This window comes from Canis lupus, chromosome 23 (assembly GCF_003254725.2).
Source record: "Canis lupus dingo isolate Sandy chromosome 23, ASM325472v2, whole genome shotgun sequence".
NCBI lineage: Eukaryota > Metazoa > Chordata > Mammalia > Carnivora > Canidae > Canis > Canis lupus.
The window spans coordinates 6,922,750-6,934,078 of NC_064265.1; the positions used below are offsets into that span (position 1 = coordinate 6,922,750).

At 47.5% G+C, this 11,329-nt stretch overlaps 1 protein-coding gene across 1 annotated transcript in view; it reads right to left on the bottom strand.

The window, feature by feature from the left end:
* TRANK1 (tetratricopeptide repeat and ankyrin repeat containing 1) overlaps positions 1 to 6,585 on the bottom strand; it is a 100,134-nt gene extending 93,549 nt beyond the window's left edge. Inside the window, exon 1 of the mRNA XM_035704954.2 lies at positions 6,411 to 6,585. Within this exon, the coding sequence (XP_035560847.2) occupies positions 6,411 to 6,433 (23 nt within the window). The 5' untranslated portion in view covers positions 6,434 to 6,585. The remainder of the gene's footprint in view (positions 1 to 6,410) is intronic.
* Positions 6,586 to 11,329: the final 4,744 nt, after the last annotated feature.

Below are 11,329 nucleotides of genomic sequence, written 5' to 3' on the forward strand. Positions count from 1 at the left end.
GGCTCTCTGTAATCATTTAAATGCTGATTAACGGCCTCTATTCCACCTCCCATCTTCAAAACACAGCAGTCTTCTTCCCCTCTCATCTGGAAGGCAAGACAAACCCAGCAGAGGGCTAAAACACCATCCACTGCAGCATGGGGAGGGTCTGGAGGCACCCAGGAGCACCCCATAAAACAAAACAGTCTCCTCCAGACAAGGACGGCTGAAAGACACACCCCGCGAAGGGAGGGTCCTTAGCCGTGCTGGGAGGATCCAAGTTCTAGCCTCAGCTCAAACACCAGCTGACAGATTCCTGAAACACAGGGAACTTGAAGTTGGCCTTGAAAAAAGTATGAATTTTAGCCAGTCTGAACAATGTATTCATCCACAGTCTCAGCCTTCCAGATAAAACACAGAGTTACACACACACTTTCCATGGCTCCTAACCCCATTTAGAATAAAGTGTAAATAGCTCAGATTCTCATTCTAAGTCCTACACACACACACACACACACACACACACACACACACACCCTTTAACTTAGCTTTCCAATATTCTCCAACACTATCTGCCTGCCATGTTGTAGCCACATGACCCTAAATTCTTCTGGCTCCTTCCCTCTCACGCGCCTCTGCAGTGCTGGAGCTAGTTCCCGAAGGAGAATATAAGGATACAAGTATCCTCCTCATATGAGAAAGGCCAAAAAATATGGAATCAAGTCATCACTTTACCTCTTCTGGGCCTGGTACCATGTTAGCCTAGGCCTCAGTTCCCCTCCTGAAAAACAGAGACAGCATCGCCTAGATAACTGGACTCCCTATTTCCTCAGTCAGTCAACACGCATTCATTAAATGACTATTATGCACCAGGCAACTCGAATGGATGCCTGGGATATATGGATAAGCACAACCCACCAAAACACGGCTGCCCAGAAACTTACATTCTGGTGCAGGGACATCTGTAAAATGGGGATTGCTCATACTACTTCTGTGAGAATTACGTAAGAGAATATCTGAAACACACCCAACATAGAGCCCCGTTCAAAGTCAACTGTTATTATTATTACTATTATTATATTTAGATTAATAGTCTAAGCCCATTTGCTCACTATTATTCTTAATAAGAAGCTGCTTCTTTTATCTGGACTGTCCCTCCTTCCCTCCCATATCCCTCAATCTGCCTGCTGGTAGTTCTCTTCATCTCCCTAAGCAGGGTTCACAATAACCTCTCCTTCTTCCTCCTGGAGAGGATTCAGGAGTTGCCAACCATGTTGGTCTATGTCTCCACTGCTGCCTTCTCACAGATCTGCCTGGTATTAATTCTGCTCTACTGCCACGAGAAGCACCTACAGCTCATATGTTTACATCTTCCATAGGTCAATGCAGGGCCTTCAGTATATGAAGAGAATTCACTTAGAAAATGAAGCAAAGAGAAGAGCAAGATGGAGGGGAGAAGGATGGGCCTATCAGAGGGAAAGTCTGAGGGCCAGACTCTAAGGACCCTTAGTACCCAGCCAATAAGTTTAGACTCGAGTGAGCCCTCAAAGTTGCCAATTTTTGAGCCTACAGGAAGAGTGGACCTCAACGGGCAGAGGACGAGCTGGTCCAGAGGTGACCAGAGGAGAGAGTCCCTGGAGGCCACAGCTGGATGTGAAAAGCTCATTCCAGTTCAAGGCTGTGAGCCAAGTATTCTTGTCACTGGGAATCAAATCACCCAGGGTACTGGGCACTGTAATTCTCTATATTTTCTGTGTTGTGTAGTCCTGGCCTGGCTTTCCCCAAAAATATCATCAGCATTTTCCAGGCTTAGCAGTCTCATTCCCTTTCCAAATGCTACCCCACTGATAGGAGGACCCAGTGCTTAAAAATAAAAACATGTCAATCTAAGTGTTGTTGGATCTTCAAACTCAGAGAGAGCCAAACTCAGACCCATCCTGGCTCTGACAGACAGAGAGTTCCATCAGCTTACCAGGCTCATCATGATGAGTGCAGCAGGTGGGCACTGATACTGACCAGGCAAAAAATAGAGTCAGTTCAGGTAAACTGAGTCCAGGGTAGCACAGGTAAGGTTCACCTTTCCAGATATCCAACAGAAACAAGGAAGCAAAGCAATGCTTACTTATGAATGTTAAGACCAAGAAAAATGTCTGGTTAGGAAGAATGGACAACCACACCAATCAAAGGAGAACACTGCTCTTGGTTTGGGCATGGTGACATTTTAAGGTTCCAAGATGTTTGTTTACCTGGTTCAATACTTTTTAAGTTTAAACCCGAATGCTCTCCGCATCACTGCCACTGTCCCCACCATCGATCTCTGCTGTAACTTCAAGTGTCATCTTTGCTAAAGAAAGTGTCTATTTCCCCAAATTCCTCTTTCTCGTAAAGATTTCCCATAACAACGAATTGATGGCCTTAAGAACTTTAGGCTGCACTCCGAGGAAGCTTGTCACCAAAGTCATGAGCCCAGAGCCAGCCGTGAGATCAAGTGGAAAACCAGAGGCAAGCCAGTGACGGCTCCACTTCCCCAACTAGAAAGGCAAAGGAGAGCTTATTTCTTAATGTCAAATGAAACAACACCACGCTCTCCGCTCTCCACAATGGCCCGAGGCCCACACCCCAACCTCCATTTCAGTTCTTAACATCCACAGGACCAATTTACCTTCCTCAAACATGGGACTTACAGGTTCCACTCTGGCTACTAAAAAGATCTGCAGTACTGTATGATCTCTTTTCGTATGGAATCTTAAAAAAAAAAAAAAAAAAAAAAAAACTCATAGATACAGAGAACAGATGGCTGATTGCCAGAGATGAGGAAGGAAGATGGGAGAAATGAGTGAAGGCATTATATATTTATGAAACAGAAAATTTTAAAAATATATATATAACTGATCTGACTTTGTAGACCTCACTTTGGAGAAAAGATTTTCATTTATTTTTGTTTTCCACCATTCAATTAACTCTTAACACTAATATGTACAAAATGCTGTTACCCGTTCTATAAATAGAAAAGGATTCACAGAGAGGAACCTGGGTGGCTCAGTGGTTGAGTGTCTGCCTTTGGCTCAGGGCGTGATCCCGGGGTCCTGGAATGGAGTCCTGCATCAGACTCCCAGCAGGCAGCCTGCTTCTCCCTCTGCCTATGTCTCTGTGTTTCTCATGAATAAATAAATAAAATCTTTTTTAAAAAATAGAAAGGATTCAAACATATCTAAGACATGGCCTCTACCTTCAACACAATTTCAAATCTTAATTGACAATTAATGAAGCTGTATGGTTGGCATATGATAAATCCCAAAATATAAGCTAGCCCTTAAAATAGTGACTAGGATATTGTAGATGTTCACCAGATGTTTTGAGGAAATTGTATATGCATAAAATGATTTTTACTATCTTTGGTATCTAGAGAAGATAAAAGGAAGGTGGTACTTTTTGTGCCATTTACCCAGTGACAGCTAAGGCTTTAAGATGAAAGATGGGGCCACACCTTAAGTGAATCTAAAGTAAGAAAAAAAAAAAAAAAGTCAGCAGTTATAGACCCAAAAAGGGGAGGGGAGGAGCAGTGATCCTGAGAGATAGGAAACAAATGAGAGGGAACCTTGGGACACCTGGTTGGCTCAGTTAGTTAAGGTCGGGCTCTTGATTTTGGCTCAGGTCCTGATCTCAGAGTTGTGAGTTGAGCCCTGTGACAGGCTTACACTAGGCAGGGAGTCAGCTTGAGATTCTCTCTCCCTCTGCTCCTCCCCCCATTCTCTCTCTCTCTCTCTCATAAATAAATAGATAAATAAATAAATAAATAAATAAATAAATAAATAAATAAATAAATAAATACACTTGGGCAGCTCAGTGGTTGAGCATCTGCCTTTGATGATCCTGGGGTCCTGGGATTGAGTCCCACATCGGGCTCCCTACAGGGAGCTTCTCCCTCTGCCTTTGTCTCTGCCTCTCTCTGTGTGTGTCTAGCATGAATAAATAAATAAAATCTTTTTTAAAAATAAAATCGTTTAAAAATAAGTAAAACTTAAATGAGGGGGAACCTTGTAATTGTCACAATTTGCTGCCAGAAATCATTTTCTGAGCCTAGCACAGGCAGGGGAAACCCAAGGAAAAAAGAAGGCTGGAAAAAAAGAATCATTATCTCAAGAAGCAAAAATAAAATGATAAGACGGTATATGCCATAGAAATGGGTCTTTGGAAGCAACGGAGGAAAAGAGAACTAATCAGCAAAGAGACATCTGAGAACCATAAGAGCAAAGTCTCTATTTGGTCCCTCAGAGTCAGAGGCTGGAACATCAAGACAGTGGGTGTCCAGTCCCAGAGCAACCCTTAATTAAAAAGACTAATGGGCAATGGGACTCGGTTTCTCCCTCTAGAAATGTTCCCAGCCTTGCTCCTAATGCTGCAGCTGTGGAATTCTGAGCAGAGACTTTAAGAATCGACTTTCAAACTCATGAATCCAGAGTCTGTGGTAGCTCTGCAGCACCCTCCTTCCTTCTTCCTCCACCACCCCAATAAAGGCCTAATGCCAAGGAGCCATTATGTCCCTATCTCTCCACAAGGTCTACAGGACCCCACTGGCCTTCATGGCAGGCGGCCAGCTCAGTGTGGACAGACAGATGGACCTAGATTAACTAGAAGCGTCCCTTGTCTGCCTCTGTAGATGCTACTGGTGGGAACCACACAGCTATGTCCTATGGCACTCTCACTATCCAAGCATGAACTTCCTTACTCTGGTTCCAATTTCAGCCAACTTCATCCCTCCTACACCAAATCCCTCCTTCCAAAGTTGATTCCTCAGTGAAATTCTCATGTTCTCCTCCGTCTCTCCTGATATGTCCCAAAGAGAGCTTGCAGATGCAACCTACAACTGATTAGTCAATCACAAAATCAAGTCATGGGTTATGACTAGCTTTTTTAAGCAACAGAAAACAGAACAGAATAGAAAATACCATTGTGCTCCCTCCTGTAGAGAGACTAAATGTACTGTACAGCCTTTGTTGCAATTTTATACTTATGTATGTGGGTAGGTGTAGGTATCTATTGTGGGTCTGGGGAGGAGAAGGAGAAGAAAAGAAGGAGGAGGAGGAGGAGAAGAAGAGGAAGAGGAGGAGGAGGAGGAGGAGGAAACCCACATCCTGGGGCAGCGGGATCCTACCCTGGGGGTGAATGCCACACACACCTATTCCACCTCCAGCCTTTGTGGAGGGTGCAAAAACAGCCAAGGTTCCTTAGAATTCAAACACCCATCCTGCAATTCTACAAAACAGACCAGACTCTGCCAACCAGTCAAAACAAACTTCTGACTCTCTTAAAAGGTTGTGCTTTCATTAAGGCATAAAACAAGATGCTCAACAAAAGCCCCAGCCATCCGGGTAAACGCTTTGCCTCGAAAAGATACCTGGCACCGGGGAGGCTCAACACCCACTGGCAACGGGGAGGGGCAGGGGGACCCTGTCAGTGGGCATGCAAGGCCCTTCGCCCCCAGCTCTTTCTCCCGCCTCAGGATTGATTGGGCCAGCAGCACCTGGGCTGCGGATCAGAGACCTCAGGATCCATCACCCTACTCTCCCCCTTTGCAAAAATTTTCTCTTTATTTTTCATATTGCACGTGTCCCCAGAAATTGTCCCTGGGAAGCAGAAAGCTCACAGGCTCCCGGAAACGCCAGGAGCCGAGCCGGGAGCAAAGCTGGCCCGCGCTGCGCCCCAAGGAGAGGCGCTGTTGCAGCGGGGCTGCGGGACCCCCAGGGCGCGGAGAGCCGAGCGCAGAGCGCCGCACGGCGCGCCCGCCCCAGCCCACCCCTGCGAACGCTCGCAGCCGGACCCCTGCACTTCTCGCCGCGGGGCCTCGCTGCCACCCTCCCCTACGCTCGTCAAGCGGACGATCGCGGACTGGACAGCCCCTTTCGGGCAAGCCCGGCTCACGACCGCGCGCGCTGGGGACCAGGCCTGCGCGGGGCTGGGACCGCGACCCTCCTGCCGCCCGGCGGCGGCCAGCGCTGTCCAAGTTCCCGCGGATCCCGCCCCGCGCCCGGACCTGCCCGCCCGACTGCGTGCCCCGGGGGCGCGTCCGCCCGGGCGCCCGGTGCCACCTGCCAGCGGCCCCGGGGTCCCCCGCGGGAGGTGCGGGGTGGGCCCCGGAACCGCAGCTCCGGCGCCGCGGGGGTGCGGACCGGGCAGGCCGCGCGCCGCCGCAGTCCTGTCGCAGCGCTCGCCCTCGTCCCCGGTCCGGGCAGGCCGGAGCCGCCCCCGCGCGCCCCCGCGCCACAGGCCCGGGTGGGCCCCGGGTGGGCCCCGGGTGGGCCCCGGGGGACCGCGGGGCTCGCGGGGGGAGGGGCGGGGATGCTCGCGCGCCAGCCGCCTCGGGGGTCGCCCACCCCGCGCGGGCCCGGCAGGCCGGAGGCGCCCCCCGCGTCTCGCGCTCCGCTACGCACCTAGCTGCCCGCGGGTCCCACATGGCCGGGATCGCCGCCGCCGCCGCCGCCGCCGCCTCGGGGGCCGCTTCCCGGGCGCAGGGCGCGGCGAGAGGCGCGGGAGGAGGCGCGGGAGGAGGCGCGGGAGCGGCGGGGCCCCTGCCGGCGGTGGCGCGGCTCCCGGGCCGGCCGAGGGGGCGGGGGCGGGGGACCCTGGCGCCCCAGCTGTGTGCAGCGCAGACCTATTCCAAGTTTCCACGTAGTTGCAAGAGCTCGAAGACTGTCACGTGCACGTCGCCGCCGGTGGGAGGGCGTGTTTGTCACCGTGCTCCGAAGAGGCGTCTCGGTGTCTCCCATCACGCGTGCGAGCGCTCCATGGGGCTGGCTCCGGCCGCCTTCGGGAAACCAGTGCTTCGTGTCGGCGGCCACGACGGGTCCTGCCACACGCTTGGTCTTGGGCGACTTCTGCTTTCGTAGGCTGGACCCGGCGCCACGGTGGGGAAACAGCACAGGGTCGGCTGACGGCTCCCCCTCTTCCCTCCTGTTCGCTCCAACAGAGAAACCAAAGACACCAGCCGCTGCCCAGCAATACCGTGCCCGCTCCGCCGGCGCCTCGGACGGTGACCCGTGGGCTAGCTGGCCCTCGCTGTGCTCGGCCTCCGTCCTGGGGACACGGGCCCTGGGTGGGCAGGGGCCAGCGAGGCCCCGGGCGTCGTGACGCTCACGGCCGCGTTCGAGATGCTTGCGAGGACTGAACCTCTCCCCGCAGGCGGAATGGCAGGGAAGCCCCTGGAAGGGCAGAGAGGACGGAAAGAGCTGGAGACGGTTAGGACGGACTCAGGCTGCCATTCCTCCTTTGGTTGTCGGCACAACAGCCCGCACAGCCTTTCCTCCGCTGCTCGGGCTCGGCCCAGAGCCTGTCTGGTATGGGGACCACTTCCCCACACGCCACGGGTTTGGCCCAACCGGAGAGCGAAGCCCAAGGTCCCTTCGGATCAAGGACTTGGCCTACACTGCCTCCTGGCAATTCTCTCACCCATCAGGGGCCACAGCACGGGGCAGCCCCAGGGCGGGGAGGGGGGGACCACAGAACATTGGAACAATGAGGCAGGAAGGATTTGGAGACACGTGGACACATCGTAAAGCACACAACCGTGTCCTTCTCTGCACTGCTCACTCTGAGTCAAAAACCAGCCTGTCTAGCTAGCCATCCCTTTGCTCCTAGAGTCTCAGTTCCTCTGATTTCTCCTGTGCATTAATCTTCCCCAAATGTCACATTGCATCACTTCCAGTTCCATGACTTCCAGCAGAACCCCTGTTGCCTACTACAGATCAGATTAGGTAGCTAGGCATTTGAGACTCTTCACAATTTTACTCTGTCCTTCCAGTCTTAGCTCCCTCACACACAGACTACCCCAGTGGGTCCCAAACGTAGCTGCACATAGGAATTACCTGAGGGCCTTTTAAAAGTCCTGATGTCTGACTCCTATCCCCACATATTCTGATATAATTGCTATGGGGTATGACCTGGGCATCAAGATTTTTTTAAAGCTCCTCAGGTGATGATAACATGAAGCAAAGTTTGGAAAACACTTCTAGTCTCCAAATACTTGGAGCCACTTCCTACTTCCCAGACATCATTGGTCCTTTCACTTTCAGGAAACTTGACATATCCTTTCTCTGATTTTTTTTTTTTTTCAGTGTCTCCCAGTTCTATATGTAGGAAAGGTCCATAGCACCTCTTCTAGCATGGCTCTTCTTTTTAGCCAACTTCAGGGAGTCTCTGTTTCCAAAAGACTTTCAGGTTCTTGCATGAAGGAAAGCAAGTCAAGAAGTTGGTGAGGGTGCAGTAGGTTAAGAAGGTGCCTCTAAACTCTCACCACACTTTGACCAGTTTTCATAAGCACCTTAGAATCTTTTTGTCTTATTTCTTCCTCTGTATCTTTCATCATGGTTCTCAAAACAATCATATCAGCTCAAAACAGTCCTCAAAATAGTCACCTTTCTTTTAAAATTTGTCTCTTCTTTTTCTTATCTTTTAATATTTGTATCAAAATTAGAGATTCTCACAATTAAAAGAGCAGTCCCCCCCCCACCTGACTTATTCTCCAGAGGCAACCAATTTTACCCTTGCTAGCTAATCATTCATTTTTCCAGTTCCCGCCTCTAAATAACACTGCTACTTCTTGTGGGTGGTTTTCCCCCCAGTTTACACATTATCAGATACTTCTTTTTTAGATTGTACTTGTCTGAAAAAAAATTCACCCTTGATGTCATTTGGCTGGGTATAAAATTCTAGGTTGGAGTGATTTTCCTTCAGGATTGTTAAGCTATTACTCCAGTGACTGCTAGCTTCCAGTACCACTGTTGGAAATCTGAACACATTCAATTATCCATCTTATATGATCTCTTTTAAATTTCTTGCAACCTGAAAATTTCTCTTTTTCTCCCCAGCGTTTTGAAATTACACAATGATATACTTTGATGTGGGCCCATTCATTTGTTCTACTGTGTACGGGTGGGTTCTTTCATTCTCAAGCTATTTAGTTGAGAATGAAACGCAAAGCTCAAGCTATTTAGTTCCAAGAAATGATCTTGAATAATTTTGTTGATTGTTTCTTCTCCTCTATTTTCCCTTCTCTCTCTCTCTCTCTCTCTCTCTCTTGAAATCCTGCTATTCAAAAATTGAACTTCTAGGATTGGTCCCTATGATACGTTTCCCTGATGTTCAATTTTTTTTTCTTTTTTTACCTTTTTGGCTGGAAGATTTCCTCAGCTTTATCTTCTGATTTTTCTTAATGAGTTTTTTTTTTCTGATAGCATACTTTGATTATTCCAAGAGCTCTTTCTTATTCTGTGATTTGTTGGAATACCCCATTCTCTTTTTCATGGTTACATGACTTTTCTCATCTCCCTGCAGATTTAATAGTGATTTTGTTTTCTCTACATAGGCTCCATTCTCTGGGTTTCTTTTCCTGTTAATGTTTCTTATCTTATTCTCCTTATTATGAATTTTCCTCAGATGGTTATGTGCACAGGACTTAGATTAAGGAAATAGGATGTCCATCAGTGGAGAACTAATTGAATAAACCATGGTATCCCCACACCATAGAGAACCATGCAACTGTATTAAGGACTATAGAGAATTGCTATATAACATGATGGGCTAAGGCCAGGAAATACTGTCAAGTGAAAAGAGCTAGATGAGGTCAGTGTTGATAGTGTGTAAGAAGGAAAGGTCAATATTTTCATGCATTTGCTTATATTTTCTGAAAGAAATAATGGAAGGAAAACCAACAACTAAGACAAATTATTACTTATAAGGAAGAACAGAGCAAGGGGGAAAGTTAGAGAAGATAAGGTTCTTTATACCTAGTCTTAAGACTCTGAATTATAGAGAACAATCCAATGGTTACCAGAGCATGGGTTAAATAGGTGATGCGGATTCAGGTGTGCACTTGTAATGAGCACAGGGTGATTGATGTATAGAGGTGCTGAATCTCTATATCATACACCTGAAACTAACACTGTATGTTAACTAATTGGAATTAAAATAAAAATTTTAAATATAGGTGTAAATGTATATATTTATTTATATATATAAATATATACATATATAAGTGTGTATGTGTGTGTGTGTATATATATATATATATACACACATATATATATATATGCCTTTGTTTATAGTTTTGACATTGGAACCATTTGTGTATTTAACACAATTGAAAACTTAAATCTGGGACGCCTGAGTGGCTCCGTGGTTGAGTGCCTGCCTTTGGCTCAGGGCATGATCCTGGATTCCCTGGTTTGAGTCCCACATTGGGCTCCTTGCATGGAGCCTGCCTCTCCTTCTGCCTGTGTCTCTGCCTCTCTTTCTGTGTCTCTCACGAATAATAAATAAAATATTTAAAAAATAAAATAAAATAAAATACTCAAGTAAAACAATATAAAATGGAGGTATCTATGAAACAAGATTAGCAAAATATTGGTAATAACTGAAGCCAGGTAATGGGTTTTACCATATTATTCATTCTACTATTGTGAAGTTGGAAGTTTTTCCATACATAAGAATTTAAAAAGAGAGCAAGATGCATTAAAAGCTAATTGGAAATTCAGAGCATGTGAGTGTGCTTATTAGCTTGCAAGCAGTCAGTGAGCCTCTGAAATAAAGAATCACTGACATCAGGGTCTTTGGGTTTTCTGTCTGGGCCTGGTCAGATTAAGCAATCTCCTTTCCAGAAGGTAAAGGTCTGGCTGGCTGTTTTATGGGTACCTAAGGATGAAAGTAAATTAGGGGCCTCAATATTCAATATACACATGTTGACTGCTTGCAATGTGGTACCTTTATCTTCAACTTTTCCTGATGTCCCCCAGTCCTGAGACCTGCCTCTCTACCTCCTCAGGGAATAAAACCCCTGTGGCCAGGTGAAGAAGGGGCAATGGGCAGCTATGTTGAGTTGGGGTGGGATCTAGGGATCCTACACATCTTAAATAGACATTCAACCAAACTTCCTTAGCCCTTTCATTGGCCCTACTTCCAAAAGTATCTGCTGCTGCTGTTTCTGAGACTTTTGGTGATTCTGTTGTGTAAAATGAGCTGGCCCTTGCCTTCCCTCTCTGCCAGCTCACCATTGTTTCTCTTGTGTCTGCTAAGCCATTTCCCATTCTTCTAGTAGCTTTCCAGCACCAAGCTTTTATTGCTATTGTATCCTCTCCTCTTCTCCCTCTCCATACACCTTTTAAAAATATCTTTGCTATAGTTTTAGTAGGGTTTCAGGAGGCAATAAAACCATATACTTGTGCTCTGCCCACTATTGTCCTCTAATATTCTTTTTAAATGGTTGAAAGTTCTGCCTTTTGAAGAATGTGCTGAATAGCACTGCTTCTCCAATCCACACCTCTACTCTTAAGCATGCTGTGCTTTCACTCTGTGACAC